Source organism: Notamacropus eugenii, chromosome 6, assembly GCF_028372415.1.
Source record: "Notamacropus eugenii isolate mMacEug1 chromosome 6, mMacEug1.pri_v2, whole genome shotgun sequence".
NCBI classification, from domain to species: Eukaryota; Metazoa; Chordata; class Mammalia; order Diprotodontia; family Macropodidae; genus Notamacropus; species Notamacropus eugenii.
The window spans coordinates 101337826-101358592 of record NC_092877.1 but is presented as its reverse complement, the minus strand read 5'-3'; the positions used below and the strand labels follow the sequence as shown (position 1 = coordinate 101358592).

The 20767-nt window shown below is 37.7% G+C and overlaps 1 protein-coding gene across 1 annotated transcript in view; it reads left to right on the top strand.

Moving 5' to 3' along the window:
* The first annotated feature begins 10292 nt into the window (after positions 1-10292).
* Positions 10293-20767, top strand: part of GABRA4 (gamma-aminobutyric acid type A receptor subunit alpha4) — an 87762-nt gene continuing 77287 nt past the window's right edge. Inside the window, exons 1-2 of the mRNA XM_072620665.1 lie at positions 10293-10462; positions 10918-11036. Of these exons, the coding sequence (XP_072476766.1) occupies positions 10377-10462; positions 10918-11036 (205 nt within the window). The 5' untranslated portion in view covers positions 10293-10376. The remainder of the gene's footprint in view (positions 10463-10917; positions 11037-20767) is intronic.

The window sequence follows — 20767 nt, the reverse complement described above, 5'->3', positions numbered from 1 at the left end:
CTGAGTAATTATGATATCTCACATTTATATTGTACCTTATTGATAACAAATGCTTTATACATATCATGTCATTTGATCTTCACAACAACTCCGTAATGTGGTTAGGGTAGGTATATCCATTTAAGAGATGAGGAAAACTGAACCTCATATAAGTTAAATAATTTGTTCAAAATCACACATTTAGCAAGAGATGGAGCTTGGACTCAAACCTTGGTCTTCAGAATCCAAATCCTGTACTCTTTCTCTTAAGGAATTAATGAAAGTTAGGAAATTCAGGCATCTAATAAAGTGAGTTTTTTTCTCTTTTTGGATATAAGGAAGGTAGGAAAAAATTCAAGATACTGGAAAAATTTGGAATGTTTCCTTTGGAATCCTCCATTACAGTGGAGAAATTTTAGTACTTCTTTAGAAATAATGTGTACTAGTGAAAAGAGAGCCTGGATTCTAGTACCAGCCCTCTATCACTAACCACAATAGCTTATATTTGTTGGGGTAATTGCCTAACTTTTAGCTAGTCATTTAATCTATATGGGCTTCAGTTTCCTCATCTATGAAATGGAAGACAAACTAGATTATCTCTAAGATCTCTTTCAGTTCAGGCATTCTACAATTCAGTAGATCCTCAGGTTCTGGAGTCAGGGGTGAGAGAGGATAAAGAGAAGCTTATATAATTTGTGATAGCTAGAAAAATATTATAGATGAATTATTTTTAATACATTAGAATTGAAAGCTGAGGACCTTAGAGATCATCTACTCTGACCTCATCATTTTACAGATGAGGATACTAGGTCTAGAGAGGCCACAGTGACTTTTCTAAGGTCTCTCATATTATGTAGCAGTCAGAATTTGAACATAGGCCTATATTTACTAACTGGTAAGATTCTATCCTATTTCTAACCAGACCATCAACAAAGTAATTGACTGATCTCCACGTTAGCCAGTAAAACACAATATTGCAACAACTGAGTACATTACGTAAAGATAGAATGGTATTTTTTACTGTTTTGGGCATGACATAAATAGTCATTAAAGCCCCAATTTTTAGAATAACAATCATGGCCAGAATGAATTTAAGGAAGTTTTTGTAGCATTAAAAATATCTGATAAGAAGTTGATAAGAAATAAAAGATAATTTGTAATAATTTAATAATTATATTTATTTCACTTAATATTTCAGGATTACGAAATAATTCATATTTGTAGTACACCTTGCAATTCCTAGGTCTCCTACAGAATTTGGTGGATAACCAATTATGCAGGCAAATTATCCAATGGATAGCCAATTATCCAGTGCGTTCTCTACTGCTAAACCAGATGAGAAACAAATAACTTGAATAACTAAAGCATTAAATTAAATCATGTTACAATATAAATAACAGGGAAAGAAATCAAACAGAAAATCATTCTCTCTATTCACACACAAAAGGGTGTAATATATCATTCTCTGAATTTAATAGGCATTTAAAAACAGTTGCTGAAGTGTTGATCCAAGTTGTCATGTTTTTTATTCCCAACTCCCATTGGAACTATTCGAAAGCACCAAAGATGCCTATCTGAGTTTTTGATCAATCTTTCAGCGTTGTAAACCTAGATCTAATGGGCCCATGCAACGTTTCAGATTAAAAATAGTGTTATGATTGGAAAAATTGTGAGAGGAAGCAGTGACAGCGAAAACTCAAGGGGGCAAATTATAATTTTGGGACAGAATTTAACATGAAAGATATCCTATAAAAACCAACATGACTTGAAATTAGTCTTTCCTTAATACTGTCATCTATGCAACTCAACAATCCTACCAGATCAGTCATCCTGCTATTATACCTGCCATTCTTCCTCTTGTCTCTGTACCTTTATATGAGCTTTCCCTCATGGCTGGAAGTCACTCCTGTCTTATGTCAACCTCTTTCATCCCTTGTTTCCTTCAAAACTTAACTTGAGTGGCATCTTCTGTATCAATCCTTTCTTGATCCCCAGCTGTGCCTTTCTCACCCCACCACCTGCACAAATTACTTTCTATTTATTTCTATTTTGTCTATGCTAATATGTGTGTAACATGCATATCATTTATACATATATATATATAATACACACACACATTCACACACACAAACACACACACACACACACATCTCCTCTGATAGAATGTAATCTCCTTAGGGTAAGGTGAGTTTCATTTTTCTCTTTGTATCGATGGCATGTAGCATGGTACCTGACATATAACAGGCATCTAATAAATGCTTCTTGATTGATTGATTATTAATGATAGTGAATACAGTACTGAACTTAGAGTCAGGAAAACTTCTGTTCAAATCCTCCAACAGACCTGTGTGATTTTGGGAATTGCATTTCATCTTTCTCAGTCTCATTTTCTTTATCTTTAAATTTGGGATAATTTCTCAGTGAGAATATGCACCTTCTTCACATGGTGAAGAGGTAGACTAGTCATGTAGAAAGAGTGGAGGGTACATCTAAGAGAGTGGAGGATAATTGATTGACAGTCTGAATGACTGATCTGTTACCCCTAGAATTTTAAATTTATGGGAAGGCAGTGCATTTGGGTTATTCCTCTATGGAGAATTAGCACGGCAAGCATTACGTAGGGTAAAAAGGTATGGAGGCACTGCAATCTATTCTGCGGAACAGAGAAAAAAGATCTGTCAGATGAGTGAGTTGAGAGATACAAAATTGTGTTTATGACCCTGTATCTTTCCTACCATATATATTTACAGCTTTTTGATGGATTATTTTCATCAATTAGAGTATGGCAGTAATTAGATCCAAATCGTGGACCTTAGTTCAAAAGAGTTCTTAGTTTCAGACAGCTACTAGGCAGTGCTGTAGGCAAGGTGAGATGAGTGGAATGTTTATACAACATGTGAACAAGGGAGTGGGTAGAGGTTGCTTCCTTTTTGAGGCTGTCTTCTATATCAGGGAGGAGGAGGAAAAAGGAAAGGAATTACAGGTGCAACAATCCATGGAGGGTCAATGCCTGGATGAGAAACAAGCATGGATGGAATTCATTGGAATTTGTTATTCCAATCAGGTATAGTCTCAGAAGTGCATCACCAGGGATGAGCAGCAGACTGAAATGCAGTCCCTCATCAGCTTTCTGTTATTAAGCAGTTCTTCAGGGGCCTTAATTCACCGAAGGTGAGGGGGACGGGGTCTGTTTCTCTGAATCTTTCCTTTTTTAGCTTCAGCTAAATTGTGTAAAAGACAACTCCACTGAATTTTCCCCAATGTACTGGAATTCAGTGATGGCTCAGTTTTTTTAATCTTTTTTAAATTTATTTTTTTTCATTTTTAACACAGTTCATATCACATAAAACAATTTCAACTGTTGGTCGGGTGATACTTCTTTTAAAGCATTTACAATATAGACCACAAATGAATTTTTTTTAACATTAACCAACTGAGACAAAAATAATAACTACGTATGCTAACCTCATAAGCCCTGGACCTAGTTGTCTCCACACTGTTACTAAGAATTAAAGGACCCTAACTTATTGTTGTTGGTCTAACGTCCTAAGCCTAATAGCTTAATTTTAGACTTAACTTTGGATGTTCTCCTATCAATAATCTATAATTTAATAGATGTGGTATTAAGCTTACAAACCTTTTGACTATAGGAAATTGCCACTAAGTAGGGACATTGCAGGGATACAATATCTGCCCAACTTCATGTCAATTCCAGGCAGGAGTAGATTGTCAACTTGCATTGTCAGGCTTAAAGTCTGCCAGGTGTCAGTGAGGAAATAGAGTCAGCAGACTCCTACCTCAGCCTAGGCTGAACAGCTGCTCTCCCACTCTTCCCATGAGATCATCTTTTGCAGTTCATACCAGCATCTCACAGGCTTACTGGCATCATGGATTGTAGGCTCAGACCACCTTTCTTGCTATCCATACCTGGTGTTAGACCCAGAAGAACAGTCACTTAATAGTCCCATAGAATCTTAAAATAGCAAGTTCCAATAACCAGGTTACAGATATGACAATAATTTCACATTGGCTAAGGAACATCTTTTGAGGCAAATCTTAAGTGGCTTACATGCCTTTCTATACATGTTCTAGCTCCTGATTAAATAACAATCATAAAATCAAATTTGCCATTAAAACCTTAAGTTTTCCATCAATGTCAAATTTTACCTGAAGTTACCTGCCTCTAGGAAACTTAGATTAAAATTCTTTTCCCCAAACTAAAGATGTCTCTGATTTAGTGTCAGTAATTAATTCAGTCAATTGTTTTAATACTAATTGCTTTTACATCACTTTGTAACATGTCCAATTTTTCTCCCCATCTCTCCCCTCCTCCTACCCCCAATACCTTGCATTCTGATTACCCCTTCCCTCAATGTACCCTCCCTTCTATTACGCCCCACCCTTCCCTTATCCTCATCTTCTCTCTTTTCTTGTAGGGCAAGATAAATTTCTATACCCCATTACTTGTGTTTCTTATTTCCCAGTTATATGCAATAATAATTCTCAACATTCGTTTCTAATACTTTGAATTCCAACTTCTCTCTCTCCTTCCCTCCCTACCCATCCCCACTGAGAAGGCAAGCAATTCAATACAGACTAAATATGTATCATTTTGCAAAAGACTTCCATAATAATCATGTTGTGTAATACTAACTGTGCCCTCTATCCTACCCTATTCGCCCCTTATTTTTTTATTCCCTCATTTGACCTTGTCCCCTCCCAAAAGTGTTTATTTCTAGTTACTCCCTTCTCCCATGTACCCTCCCTTCTATCATTCCCCTCACCCTACTTGTTGCTTCCTTCCCTACTTTTCTGTAGTGTAAGATAGATTTTCATACCACATTTAATGAGTATGTTATTCCCTCCTTAAGCCAAATCTGAAAAGAGTAAAAGCTTCACTTTTCCCCTTTCCCCTTTTCCCTTTTCTCCTCCATTGAACAAGATTTTTCTTATCTCTTTTATGAGGTACAGCCTGCCCCATTCCCTTTCTCCTCCCAGTATTTTCCTCTCTCACCCCTTAATTTTTATTTATTTTTTTATGGATATCATCTCTTCTGATTCAAGTCAACCTGTACTCCCTGTCTATATGTGTGTGTGTGTGTGTGTGTGTGTGTGTGTGTGTGTGTGCAGTACAATCCCTCCAACTACCCAAATTCTGAGAAAAGTCTTGAGAGTTACAAATATTATCTTTTCATGAAGGAATGTAAGCAGTTCAACTTTAGAAAGTCTCTTTCCTGCTTACCTTTTCATGCTTCTCTTGATTCTTGTGTTTGAAAGTCAGATTTTTCTCTTTAGTTCTGGTCTTTTCATCATGAATGCTTGAAAGTCCTCTATATCATTGTATGATCATTTATTCCCTTGAAGTATTATACTCAGTTTTGCTGGGTAGGTGATTCTTGGTTTTAATCCCAGTTCCTTTGACTTTTGGAATATGCTATTCCAAGCCCTTCAATCCCTTAATGTAGAAGCTGCCAGATCCTGTGTTATCCTGATTGTATTTCCACAATATTCGAATTGTTTCCTTATAACTGCTTGCAGTATTTTCTCCTTGATCTGGGAACTCTGAAATTTAACCACAATATTCCTGGGAGTTTCTCTCTTTGGGTCTCTTTTAGGAAGTTAGCAGTGGATTCTTTCAATATTTATTTTGCCATCTGGTTCTAGAATATCAGGACAGTTTTCTTTGATAATTTCATGGAAGATAATATCTAGGCTCTTTTTTTGATCATGGCTTTCAGGTAGTCCCATAATTTTTAAATTGTCTCTCCTGGATCTATTTTCCAGGTCAGTTGTTTTTCCAATGAGATGTTTCACATTATCTTCTATTTTTTCAAACTTTTGGTTTTGTTTTTTAACTGCTTGGTTTATATCATAGTCATTAGCTTCCCTGAACTCAATTCTCTCTTTTAAAGAACTATTTTGTTCAGTGAACTTTTGAACCTTTTTAAAGCCTCCTTCTCCTCATTGGCTTTTTGGACCTCCTTTTCCAATTGAGTTAGCCTCTTTTTAATGGTGTTATTTTCCTCAGCATTTTTTTGGTTCTCCTTTAGCAAGCTGCTAACTCACTTTTCAACCTTTTCTGTTGCCTGAACCCATTTTATGTTCACTTTGGAGGCACTGGAGGCAGGGGCCTTGACTTCCTGTGACAGTGTGCCTTGTTCTTCCTCATCTGAAAGGATGGGAGGAGACATCTGTTCAACAAGAAAGTAACCTTCTGTGGTCTTATTTTTTCCCCCCTTTTTGGGCATTTTCCCAGCCAGTTATTTGACTTCTGAATCTTTTGTCAAGAGGAGGATCCTATTTTTTCTTCCTCTCTCCAGTATCGTGTTCAAGGCTGAGAACTGAGGAAGCTATTCCATTCCCTGGGGCTTTGGGTGGGGGCAGGGCCATCACTGAGGACCAAGGTTTAGATCAGCTGTTCCCTACTGCCAGAGGCTTTTAGTTGAGCTTCCTGGACAATGGACCCAGGTTGCTTCTAGGGCACCTGCTGCAGCTGCTGCCACAACTGCCTGAGGTTATTGCTGGAAGAACCCCTTTCCCCTCTCATCCAGCAGGGAAAGCCCTCCCACACTGACCTTTGGAGGTTTCTTTGTCGCTTGTGGGTTGAAGGATCTAGGACCTTCCCTGCTGGGAACTCTGCACTGGAGGTCTGTTCAGGTCCTGTTTCTCCCAGTGCAGTGCAACTAGGGCTGGTCTGTGCTCTGCTCAGCCTCCTGTGAGATAGACCTTTCCTATAGGCCTCCCAGGTAACCTTTAGCTGGAAACCTCTTCCACTCTGTTGTTCTGTGGCTTCTGCTGCTCTAGAATTTGTTGAGAGTCATTTTTATAGGTATTTTGTGGGCTGTGGGGGAAGTGCCAGAGTATATGCATGTTTCTACTCTGCCATCTTGGTCTCACCCCACCATGGCCCAGTTTTAAGGATACAATATCTATATCTTATCCCAAACCCTATGTAGTCAGCTCAGAAGTTCATGATGTTTGTGGAGGCAAAGTGTGAATGGATCAATGTCAACCTATAAGTATTTATAAAAATAATTTGCAATAATGAGTCAGTATCATCTTGATTATGCATGTAGTATTCCTTTTTTCTTTTTTTCTAAAAATCACTTTCATTGTTAGTGCAAACACATTTTCGCTGTAGCTTGAATTAAAAGCCTGGTAAATAACATTTGTCTTGTGAATATAATTCACTCAGATTTTTAGTAAAGCTTCTGGTAAAATATCTCATGGTATTCTTATGGAAATGATGGAGAAGTATGGATTGGATGGTAATATAATTTAAAGGATTCAGAATTGGTTTGATGATTGGACTTAAAGATTAGTTGTTAGTGGTTTAATGTCAATGCAGCAGGCAACTTTCGAGGGTTTTGTTCTAGATTCTTTGCTGTTTGCCATTTTAATCAGTGACTTTGAAAAACAAGATGCTCGATAAGTTTATAGATGACAAAAATTATGAGAGATAACTTAAATAGTGGATGACAGAGTAAGAATCAAAAAGGATTTTGGCAGGCTAGACCATTAGGCTAAATCAAATAAGGTGGAATTCAGTAGGTCTAAATGTAAAGTCTTCTACTTGAGTGCAAAAAATCACCTCCCCAAGCATAAGATGGGAAACGCATAGTTGGGAAGGAAAAACAAAACAAACCATAAAAATCCCGACAAAACAACAAAACGCAAACAAACAAACCAATCTCCCTCCCCCTAGGAGGGGGCCCTCTCCTCCCCTCTTCCCCATGGAGCTTTTATTGGGGTGTAAGCTCAATTTGAGTCTGTACTGTGATATGGGAGCTTAAAAAAAAAAAGGCTAACTGGAGATTGGACTGCATTAAGGGTGAAAATAACTTCCAGGAATAGGGAAGTGATAGTATCCCCTGTCAGATCTTATCTGGAGTATCACATTCAGTTCTTGGCACCATGATTTAAGAAGGACCTTGATTCCAGAGTCAACCAAGATAATGAATGGCCTTTAGTCAAAGGAGTATTGATTGAAGGAATTGAGTATGTATGGCTTGGAGAAGACCCATGCAGGACATGATAACTTCTTCAAGCACGTGAGTTTCTTTCATGTGAATGAGACATTTTGTTTGTTCTGTTTTGACCCTAGAGAGCAGAACCTGTAGTAATTAGTGGAAATTGCAAAGAAGCCAATTCGGTGTTGACATTTGAGAAAACAAACAAAAACCTTGCAAACAATTAAAGTCCTCTTAAAGCCCTCTAGACTGAGCTGCTTGGAAAGGTGGTGGGACTCTCCTTGGAGTCCTACAGGGCAGCCATTTGTCAAGGATGTTAGAGGTAGGATTCCTTTTGCATATGAGTTGCTTGAGATTTTTTCTCAAGTTCTGTACCTAGTGATAAAGGATCAAAAGAATGAAAAGAATACAGAAGAATTTAAGGGTGAGAATGGAAATGGCTTCTTAAGAGGTTTCATTTAGGAGTGACACCAGATAGATTAACTATTTAAAAATTAGTTCTTGCCCTCAAAGACATCTCTTAATTCTTCCAGTTTATTTTTCAGATAGCTTTCTGGATTCCAGGGACTTAGCAAAAATACATTGACATTTGGCTTCTTATAAAAGAAAATATTGAATAATGTTTGGAGGAATTAAGTAAAATGTAATCCAGTTTCAAGCAGATGGCAATTCTGAACATTTCAGCCATGGAAGACTGAAGAAACTAACCAGTATCCAATTGTTTTCAAGACAGTCTGGTAACTAAGCTAGTACTTGGTTCTTATTCATTAGATTGGATTTGAATTTCCATATTAAAATTCATCACTTTTATTAAACAAACATCTTTGCCTATTGTATGCTAGAATCTATAAAATATATGACTTCTAGAAAAATCTGAAGGTGGGGTGAAGTGGGGTAGTGACAGAGTGTTTGCACTGTCTACTCTCTTTCCCAACATGATGAAAGACCAGGCTCTAATTGAAAATGTTTCTACATCTACCTACAAAAGCCCCTTAAACAGGGCACACTAATTGGGGCATGATCCCAAAGACCTTGCATAATGAAAATTATTTGGGTCATCAAATCAGGCTTCACCTTAGGAAAATCAACACATGCATAACCAAACGAGTAAGGCACATGGCTTCTTTCCCCCTCTCTTTTTTCTTTCTGTTCCTGGTGTTAGTAAATCAGAGCAATTAACTATTTTATATAGATTTGGGTGGCGGTGTACTCTTTCTTTTTAGCACAGCAGCCACAGAGCCATTTAAACCATCATGATTTGTCTATGACCTGTTCATTTCAGCTCCACATTTCCCCCCACCTGATTTTAAATCAAAGAACAAGCAGAATTAAGCAGAGCAGGTATTGGTTTTACTTCCACTTTATTTTTAAACTTTCTAGAGCAGTAAGAATCTAGCCAAAGAGCCTTCGTCTTTTTTTTTTCTTTCTTTTTTAGAGAATAAAACTAAAGGGGAGGTCTGAAAGCAAGTGTGCGTCATTCTGGGAGAGGGTTACAAAGAAGTCAAAGTCATTTTCAGTAGCCGTCCCCTTTCATCTCCCTCCAGAGGCCCCCAGTCCTGGGGACTGGAGTGGGATGGTTAAAGTAATGATGGGGGAGGGACCCGAAGGATGGAAGGAAGCAAGGACGTATAGGTGGGGAGGGAGGGAGTAACCGAATTAAGTTTGATGAAAGCAATTGTCTTAAATATGAATAGTGAGGCTCGAGTCCATTTTCTAGTCTCCTTATCAGAGTCATAAGTTAAGGTTCGTTCCGTGGAATTGAACCCCTTTACCGTGCTGGTTCGCCCCTCTCCCCAAATTCTTGAAGGTGACAGATCCTTGATTTCTGCCCCCAAATCCTCTCAGTTGATTCGGTTCTTGGGGTAGAAGCGGCAGGGGAGGGGTGTAGAAGGATCCCACCCCCCGCCCCTCTTTCCTTGCCCGGAGAAAGGAGTCGTCAAACACCCCACATGTCACTGGCAAAATCAAAATTCATCCTTTGGGGGAAGAGGATTAATGGAGGTGTGTGTGGGGATGGGGGTGGGATTAAAGAAGGAGCTTGGAATAGGGGTTGGGGGTGGAGAATGTTCCTCTTCTCCCTCCCCAGAGTTGAAGGTTCAGACAAACTTGCGCAGCCTGGACTGTCGGGAGAAGGAGTGGGAGGGGTGCCGAGGTTGGCACCTACCTCTCCACATTGAAGCTTTTCCTGGAAAAGGCTAGCGATTAAAATCAGGTCCTGCCTTCCCCTCCCACCCGCACCCCAACCCCCCACTGCACACACTTGCTCATCCTGTGATGAGTGCGCTGGGTGAGTGTGTCAGAGTGTGAGCGAGAGTGTGCGTGTGTGCCCGCGCGGTTGCCAACCGCTGTGTGATCTCTCCGCTCCCTGGACTAGGCATCTGAGAGACGAAAAACGTGAACAGGCTTAAAGTATGGCATGTTGCAAAGATGGTTTCTACCAAGAAGGAGCCAGGAACCACGATGTCCTCCGGGGTCAGTTTTACCCTCTTGCACTTCCTGTGCCTGGCGGCTTGGTGAGTACTCCCCAGAGGCCTTGGGGGCGTGGGGTGTAGGGTGGCCCAAGTGGCAGCTAGCCAGCCCCCTCTTGCGCCCCGGGTACTTCCCAGGGCACCTACTCTGGGCTTTGGAATGTGGCTGAACCGAGGCTTCCTTGGGACCTGGTAAAGAGGAGAGAAGGAAGGGGATAGGAAGGAAAGAGGCTCTGTACATGGGTGTGCATGTGTGGTGGCTAGGGGGAGAGGAAAGGAGAGGGAGTGCGTCTGGTTTGACCAGTCTTTTTTCTTTCCATCCCTCCCTCAATCAGTTTACCTCCTCTCTACTCCCTCCCCCCCCCCCCCCAGCCTCTTCCAATGATGCTTCAGGTGAAGGGATTTGACCCTTGAAAATCAATTCATCATTCCCTATATCTTTCATTTATTTTCTGTCTTTCATACATTTTTGTGGTTTTTTTGTTGATTTTGTGGTGCAGTTTAAACGAACCCCCAGGAGATATCATAAAGGAGGAGAAATTGCGTCCAGAGAATTTCACCCACATCCTGGACAGTTTACTCGATGGTTATGACAACAGACTGCGTCCTGGATTTGGGGGTATGAATGATTTCAAACACGCAAGTGTGTCCTGTCCCTCCTGTCTGTCACTCTCTGCGTCTGCCTGTCTGTCTGTCTTTGGGGATCTCAGTAGGTATGCTTCTCATGCAAATATAAATGTCTCTGTCCCTGTCCTTGTCTCTGGCTCAGTCTCTGTCTCTTCAGTTTCTGGCTCTCTATGATAATTATGACATAAATCCCACCCCCACCCTTTCTTGCCCTCTCCCACCTCACTTCTCCCTAGTTGCCTTTTCTTTCTTTCATAGCACCCAAGATCTCTTAGTCTATGTGGGTGAGAGACTAGGGAGTTAAAAAAAAAGGAGAAGACTGCCACTGTATCTCAGTTCTAATACACTAAGGTAATGAGTTTGGAGTCACTCTCTGCCTGAGACTGAATGAAGACACATATTCCTATAACTGAACCCCTGGGTGCTCCATGAGAAGCTTCCCCTGTTGTCTTTCCACTAGAACATAACAAGTAGACATGTTCCACGCTGGTTAGACATGAAGGGAAACATAAGCACTTGCTCTTTTTAGCTCTTCTGTTAGTTGGTGGTTTCTTTCTTCTTAGTGTATTTGATTCATCTATGGTTTTAGGGTTCTTCTACGTTCCATAATTAATATATTCACCAAATATTGATTGAGCACTTAAGATGTGCAATGCTGTTTGCTAGATCCTATGCAAGACATGAAGTTGGCCAAGACAATTTCCTCGCTTTCAAGGACTTTATAATCTATTAGTAGAAAAAAAGGCTTGATAAGAGCATTGCAAATTAGGTATCTTAAGAATTGAGAGTAGGGAGAGAATACTTCCACACAGGATGACTGAAGCAGTTATGATGGAAGATCTAGAGAATCTCAGTGTTGAGAGATACTTCAGATACATTATTCAACTCATACCTGAGCAAGAATCACCAGTATGATATACTCAACAAGTGGTCACCTAGCCTTTTCTGGAAGTCATCTAGTAAGGAGAGAACATTGAGATGTCCCATTTAACTTCTACTTAGCTCTAATTGTAAGGAAACTCTTTCTTATATCAAACCTAAATTTACATCTTTTAAACTTCTACCCATTGCTTCTAATTCTGTCCTTAAGAGCCACACAGCGTATCTCATCCCATTTCTATATTACAGACCTTCGAATATTGGGGACAGCTGTCATTTCCCATTAGGTCTTCTTTCCCTGAGTTAAACTCCCTCAATTCTTTCAACTGATCCACCCAGTTTTATATTAAGAACTTTCACAATCCTAGTTATCAAGCTCTAGGTGCTCCATAGTTTATCTTTCCTAAATGTGGTCTCTAGAACTGAACACAATAGTCCAGATGGGATTTGCAATTCTGCAATGTTATCTACAAGCATATTAGTTTTGTAGGCTGTCTTATCACACTGTTGAGTCTTATTAAGTTTGTAGTTCATTAAAACCACTAGAACATTTTCATAGGAATTGGAATGTAACCACTTTGTATTTGTGACTTTGATTTTTTGAACCTAAGGTGACACTTTACATTTAGCCCCTTTTAAATTCTAGTTCAGTTCACCTCAACTTTCAATTCTTTTGAGGTCCAAGGATGGGATGGAGTAGGCAGAGAGGTAGGGCTTTGTGAATGCTTTCAGGAACTGCTAATAGACCAGAGCTCATGATGAAGAGTAATATGAAATAATGCTGGAAAAGTAGGTTGAAAATGGCATTTGAACTGGGGTTTAAAGGTAGCATTTTGAAAGTTGAAGCCTAGAAATAGGAAAACAGTGAAAGGAAAGATGGTCCTCGGCAGTAAAAATAACAATAGCATGGACTGGAGAATGATCTATATTGATTAGAACTCTAATTCATGTTAACGCATATTGGGAGATAACCTTGGAAAGCAGACTGGGATTAAGAGTATGAACTTTCCTCTCATAGGCAACAGGGAAACACTGAATATTTTTTATAAAGGTTTTTGTCCTCTCACACCAAGTCCAAAGGCTGTTAACCTTATAAAAGCCCATATGAAAGTATTTATCATAGAATCATAAGTCTATTGCTGGAAGAGACCTAAGAAATAATGTAGTCAAACTGCATTAGCAAATGAGAAAACTGAGGCCAAAGGAAGTTAAATGAGTTGTCCAAGGTCATAGAGGTAGAAAGCATCAAAAGAGAAATTTGAACTCAGGTCTTCTGACTTTCAGAGGCAGTGCTATTAGTAACCCAGATGATTTATACCAATTAGTTCCCATAGGGAAACAAAGAAACAAAATCAAGTGTATTTGAGTTCTATGACTTTTTTTTGACAGAGATACATATTTCCCTGAACAGTGAGTACCTTGGTTTTATGTACAATCATCGAATGTTGGAGTAGGAAGGAAACTTTAAAATAATCTTACAACCCCCTCATTTTAAAAATGAAGAAACAAATGGTTAGAGGTGAAGTGACTTACCAAATGCCAGGTAGGTAGGTAGAAAGTAACATAGTTAGGATTTGAGGACAGCTACTCAAACTCAAGTTCTGTGCTTTTTCCACCATTCTTCAATGAATAGTTAGTAATTAGCTAGAAACAGATTTTTAAAAATCATTTGATCTATTAAAAGTTTTCCTAAGTTCCTGAGTAATTCTAATATCAGTGCAAAAATATATTCAAGGAGAATCAGGATAGCATTTGGTCATTTTAGATGATTGTGTCAATAAAGGAAGGTTTTATTTGGCAATATTTTAAATATGAAATTTAAAGAGAATAAAGCAATTATGATTCCAAATTGCATGTTGATAAATGATCAATTACATGACATTATCAATTTCATTGTTGATTACATCATCAGTGAGATTATGAGACTGAGGAATAGTGGCTGAAAGTATTGAATTTTTATTAAATGATCACAAATAAATGTTAATGCCTCTTCAGCTGACTACTGATATACTTGGCTATATTATCATCAGTTTGGATGCTTTATACAACTCACATTGCAAGTATGTGTGTGTAGGTGTGGGGGAGGAGCCCAGTATTGAGTTCACAGTCATTTTACTTCAGATTCCTCCCTCTCAAGTCGGTAAACCGTTAGTAATTCAAATAAGCAATGAGCTTTAAGACTCTGCTTAAGTTTTTCTGGGGACGGAAAATGTGTCTAACTGCAATACTGTTGTAATTCTAAAGGGTATACTTAGTTACTTTAATTTGTCAATGTTCACTTTGAGTTAATATAGTCTAACATCCATACTTTGAAAACTTTATAGGATAGAATTTCCTTCACATTACTTAGAATATTAGCAGTTCATTAATCTTTATGATATTTACTATACAAATCAAATTTTTCTTTTTGTTTTCTAGTCTATGCTAATAAATATTTATTGCATAAAGTGGTTCATAATTTGAAAATGAGCTGCCTATTGGTATATGGAGAATACTCCAGGTGTAACAGAGGATAATAATTCATACTCAAAGAAAACATATGGGCTTTCATGGTAATGTTGTGTCCCTGAAAATCAGGAGAAAATTTACTATTAAAGTCAAGTCTTCAAGTTTGTTTTCTTCTCTCAAACGTACTACTTTAAGGAAAGTTTTGACTTTTTAAAGGTGAAATATAAAATACTTGGCTTTTGCTAATACATGCAAATGCCATAATGAAAGATTTACTTTCTAGTTCTGCTAATTCTCTAACAGGGGCAGTTTGGTGGTGCAGTGGATAGAGCACCAGAGCAGGAGTCAGGAGGACCTGAGTTCAAATCTCACCTCAGACACTTGACACTCACTAGCTGTGTGATCTTGGGCAAGTCACTTCACTTAACCCCAATTGCCTCATCCTGGGTCATTTCCAGTCATCCTGATGGATATCTGGTCACTGGATTCAGATGGCTCTGGAGGAGAAGTGAGGCTGGTGACCTGCTCAGCCCTCCCTTACTCAAAACAAAGTCAAGTGCAAGTCATCATTTGGCATAGTCTCCTTCAGCAACGAAGGATGAACACACACATAATTCTCTAACAAATAAATCATTTTTATGTCTTTGCTTAAATATTTTATTATGTTCTTTTAAAAATAAAAGTTAAAATGGAAGATTAATCTATCATCAAGCATTTAATTTGGATCTTGGTTGACAGCTTACTCATTAATCTAGGCAGGGTTTTGAACAGATTTGAAGCCTAAATAAACTGGGTTTGTTTGTGGAAGGGAAAGAAAATGAGATTTTTTTTTTACCACCTCTAGTCTCCTATTTCACCCCCTAACCTTCCACATTTCCATCTTTCTCTCTTTACACCAATCATTTTTGATACAGAAGTATATTTTGGGGGAAAGAAGGAAATTAAGGGGAAAAATTCAGAAGGAGGGGCCTGAGTGAGTATTCTGAACAGGTTTTCATCTGCTCCACAGCTGAATAAAATTAAAGCTTTCTAAAAAAGAAATTAAGAGAGGCTCTGTACCTTATTCCACCTATACCGCAAGCCCTGATTTAGAAACTACTTCTGTGCCTGAAGGAAGCTTGGCTTATAATTATCCTATCACTTATTGGATGATACAGTAAATGAAATATGACCTAAAATATCTGGATCCTTTGGGACCAGATGTGACTGGGATATAGAATATTTTTGTGTAAAGACTGTTGGATCTGTTAGCAGAGGGCCTGGATTCAAATCTCATCTCTGCTCTTTACGTTGTGATCCTGGACAAATTACTTTGCCTCTCTGGGCCCTAGCTTCATCTCTAAAATAAGGTGTTGCCTTAGATGACCCTTAAGATCCCTTTCAATTCTCTGATTCTATGATCCCATGATTTTGTTGCCCTGACCTATCTACTACAGCTCCTTTGAATTAGGGAAGGAGCTGTCAATGTTCAAGCAGACAATGGAACGTGTTTTAAATTCAAGAAAGATTCCTGGAGACCAGGAGAGAAAATCAAACTTCACATCAATCCCCAAGGCTGTTTACATGGATCGTCAAACCCATTTGCACAATTCTTAGTATTACTGATTGAAGTTGCCCATTTAAAATGGCAAAACCTTCACAAGTGTCATCGAAATGAACGACGGTGTAAGTGATATGATTGCTCAGTTCTGTGAGATTAAAAAATTCAGTAGCAAACCAAGAAACTTCAAAAAGGTGATTTTTTTGGTATTATTTTTCAAGTGCATCAAAATCTTATCTCCTGCCCCCCAAATCTTGAATCTACACACAACTGGGTTGAGAAAAATAATTATTTCTGTATCAAGTATATTATTTCTTATAGTAATAGCTATCATTGATATAGTGCTTTGAGGTTTACAGAGCACTGTACAAATAGCAGCTCACTTTATGCTCATAATAATCTTGGGAGGTGAGGTACGATAATTTTACAGATGTTTGACAGATGAGAAAACTGAAGTAAACAGAGATTAAATGGCTTGCCCAGGGGGTCATAGGTATTGAGTGTCTGAGGGTAGATTTAAACGCAGGTTTTCCTGACTCCAGATTCCATTCTCTGTCCATAATACTTTTTAACTGTTCCTGTGTGTGTGTGTGTGTGTGTGTGTGTGTGTGTGTGTGTGTGTGTAAAATATTTAAAGCTTCAGTCTTTATTTCCTTCTGACTACTGTAGACATTCATTATCCTGCTTTTTGAAAAAAAATTGGATCTGGTAATACTCCGTGTAATGTTGATACAGTTAGAAATGTTAAAACTTTCAATATTTTGTAAGTGACCTATAGATGAAGGGCATGTGCATTTTGTCCATCATGGAATTGCCCTAGAAAATAGGGTAAAGTAGCACTGATAGTTTCATTATTAGACACTTTTACTAAATGAGGTACTTTCTTACTGGGCCCATTAGATTCTTCAATCTGAATTCATGTACCATTAAACTTAATAGTTCTTTTATTTGTTTGACAATTTAAAGAGAATTTCTGCTCCTAAGGAATAAAAAGTGAATTTATTACCGAGTTATCATCTAATCTTACATTCTTCCTAGTTCTGACACCTCAAACAAAACCCCCTGAAAAAATGTATTTACGTATAAGAACTCCATGAATATTTGTTAGCTTTGGTGTAAATCTACCCAAATAGACCTCCTGCTTCAGATTGGTAGGCCATGTGTTCATTTGCACCTAACAAAAGGTAAGGAGACTTTTTTTTTTTTGAAATTTTGGCTGGTCTACCTAGGAGTTCACTCTTTGAACTAGTATTAATAGGTGAATCTCTGGATTATGGGACTACTGAAGCTTAAATACCTTAAAACATTTATATGTTTGAGATATAATCAGAAGATTTTTGAGATAAAAGTAAGAATTCAGGTGCCCTGGTTGAGAAAGGGAGTTTCTAGGGGCCTGAAAGAGAGCATGAGCTTTCTGAATTTCTTCATCTTTGTTTAATTAGGAACAAATTTTGGACCAGCATTCATTGTGGTTTGTACCATCAGTTGAGATAATTCTGACCTTCCATTTGCGATGATAAGGACATCAGACACTGAGCTTGGGAAAGACTCTGAAAAAGACTTTTTACTAGTTCAAAGGCCCAAAGTAATAGCTAGTTGTCAGTTGTCTGAGAAATGGACACAGCATCCTGGTTTGTTTATACAAGTGGTATAAGATTCAAATAGAAATGGATGGGCAGCATATTGACTTAGAAAACCACAAATTAACACTCTTTATGCTGCATTATATTTTTATTGATTTTGTTAAATGCTTCCCCATTACATTTTAATCTGGCCCATTTAGGGAGCTGGCCCCCTTGAGTTTGACACTTATGGTTTACACTGTTTGTATTCACGTGTAAATTTAGCAGCTTCTACTTCCTATTGTAATTTATGGTTGTTTGCTCCTGGGAGTAAGTCTCTTTTTAATGGCTAATATGGTAAAAATAGAAAGAGTAAGGGCTTGGAGAAGTCTGAAAACATAGGTTTGGTCTGAATTCTACCAACTGCTTCTTGTATGAGAGGGCAAGTTACTAAATCCCTGGACCTATGAGAGACGTCACACCTAAGACCTGTTATTCATCGTTACATCACACTATAATCACTCTTTATTCACTGAATACATTTGGGAAGCTGGGGAATCTGGAAGAGGAACAGTTTTTGTATGGGATAGTGCAAAGTCCCACTAAGTCAGGAATACTTGTCCATCCAATGCTGATGTCATGGAAAGGGAGATTCCAGGTCTACAAGATTGCATGGCAGATGGAGGTTTCTAGCCTGAAAGATTCTGGGAAAGGGAGATGATTCTAGGCAGAGGAAGAGGGTATGACTAGATGAGAAAAAAGCTATCTGAGAAAAACTAGGAGTGGAAAAACCAGAGTCCTTTCTGGACTACCACATACCCTGCTAAATTCTCACCCAGTTTGGGAGTAAAAGCATTGTAGGAGATATACCTACCTGAAGCAATATGCTGTAAAGGAAGTTATTTTTATGCCCCACTAAAGAAAATTGTGAGAACTGCGTTAAACACCAGACTTTATTGATCACATTCAGTGTTAATTGATTACTTTCCTGTTTCTACTTTCTCCATCTCAAAAATGAGAGCCCTAGAATATCATAAACAGTAAACATAGAATGCCATAGTGTAAAGACCATTGCATGATGAATATTCTTTCACTCCATTCCTTTATCACACTTAAGTGGTTATTGTGTTTAAGGCACTGTGCCAAACCACTTTTGGAGCACAAAGTAAAAGGCACAGTCCTTTTTCTTAAAGAATTTATAAGCCAGTAGGAGAATATTATTCTTAGCTCTGTTGGGACAATGGATTAATTCATAACTTGTGTCTATTGGAGGAAATGTAGCATAGTAAATTCTCTTCTGAGGTTGGAGTCAGAAAGGCATGAAATAAAAATCTGCCTCTGACAATGCTGTGTGACCCATGATAAGACCCTCAACCTTTGGATGACTCAGGTAACTCTTTAGGTTTGACATGGTAGTTGATAGTGTCCATTGGCAGGAGAATTTTCTACACTAGTGGAATCTTGTATATAATACAAAATTTAAAATAATATAAATATATGAGTTATTATTACTATTGTTTAATTCATACTTCATATAAAACTATGAATGAAATGATTTGATAGTTATAAAATCATTTCAGAATTCTAGAATGAATAGAAATGATAAGGTTTGAGAACTTGGTATATATATATATATATATATATATATATATATATATATATATATATATATATATATATATATATATATATATATATATATATATATATCATTAGACATTTAGAAATTCCTGTGCTTCTTTGAAATGCTTAGTGGATAACACAGTCATAGATTATTGAGCTGGAAGAGAATTTAGAAAGATAGGTCCAAGCTACCATTTATTGGGCAGGAGGTAGGGACTGTGGGGGCAGGGGGGCAGGAAAGGGAGATATAGTAGGGAAAACTTCAGTCCCTTTCCTCTACAAGCACACCTATGCTTGACCTGCCCTTCTCATTCACGTTAGATTAGAATTACATGAAAACAGAAAATTTCATGAGGTACCAAATTTAAATATATATACACATAAATATGTATGTGTGTATGATATATTCATATATATGTACATACATATTTATTTCTCTTCTTAGGCCCAGAAGCAACTAAATTTTCAGTCTCATAAGAAAGCCAATTGCTACCAGGTTAAAATTTTATACATATATATATAAATTATATATCTATATATACACTCACACATGTGGACATGTGTGTATATGTTTGGACATATGTGGGTGCATATGTATATGTACACACATGTATACATACATAGAGCAAATTTTTAATGAGAGAATTTCAGTAAAAATATAAAGAATTCAGCCTTCTGGAAGCTAATTTGAATCAGAGATGGACAAAGTTAAATTCTTTTGAGCTTCATCCTAGTTTACACTGCAGCAATTACTACGGAAAAATGTATTGTGTAGACCAGACTCAGAATTCAGTAGGTGGAGTCATTAATGCAGTCATTGATTCAATTGCTTCAGCTTCATTGGCGCCCATAGTTATATAAGTTAAGCTCTCATGTAAGGAGGGCATTACACAAAGGAGACTCAACCATGGCAATTTCCCTTTTGGCATCCAAAAGTTGGAAATTGTACTTGATCATGGTGGAGATTTTTAAAATAGTGCATTTACAGTGTATTTTATTTCAATTTTCATGAGACCTGTGGATAGCTAAGTTTTATAAAAGACATTCTATTCTCACAAAGATCATCATTCTTCTTTTCTGTTTGAATTATAAGATCTTTGAGTAGCTTAAAAAGTGGGTTTTAATAGCATTGTCCTTGATAACTCACAAGATCAATTATTATAAACTTCTAAGACCAGATTTGTATAAATGACCCACTAGTGGAAAACACTTCCTGCTTAGGTGGAAGGAGAGGAAAAGTGTTCTTACTAGAAAATAACATGGTAACATGTGGAATCTATCATGTCAATTTTTGTGGTGGTTGTCTCCCCATTCTACTCTGTAGTCATACTGAACTCATGGTCCAATAAAATCCCTAGATCATAAAATCATAGATCTAGAGCAGAGAGAGAGGCCATTTAATCTAATTCTTTCACTTTACAGATGAGGAAATTAAGGCACAGGGAAGTTAAATGACTTGCCCAAGGTCATGCATATAGTAAGCATCAAAAGTGGGGATGGTTTTCAGATGTGTGTACTTGTGAAATTGACTTTTTTGAGTCCAATTAGAAATTAGCACAGTATCTGTCATATAGTAGATATTTAATTTGATAAATACTTCTTGATTGAATGAGTGATTGATTCTTAGTTCCAAAGCTCTTTCTAACCAAGATCTTTTTGAATCTTAAACTT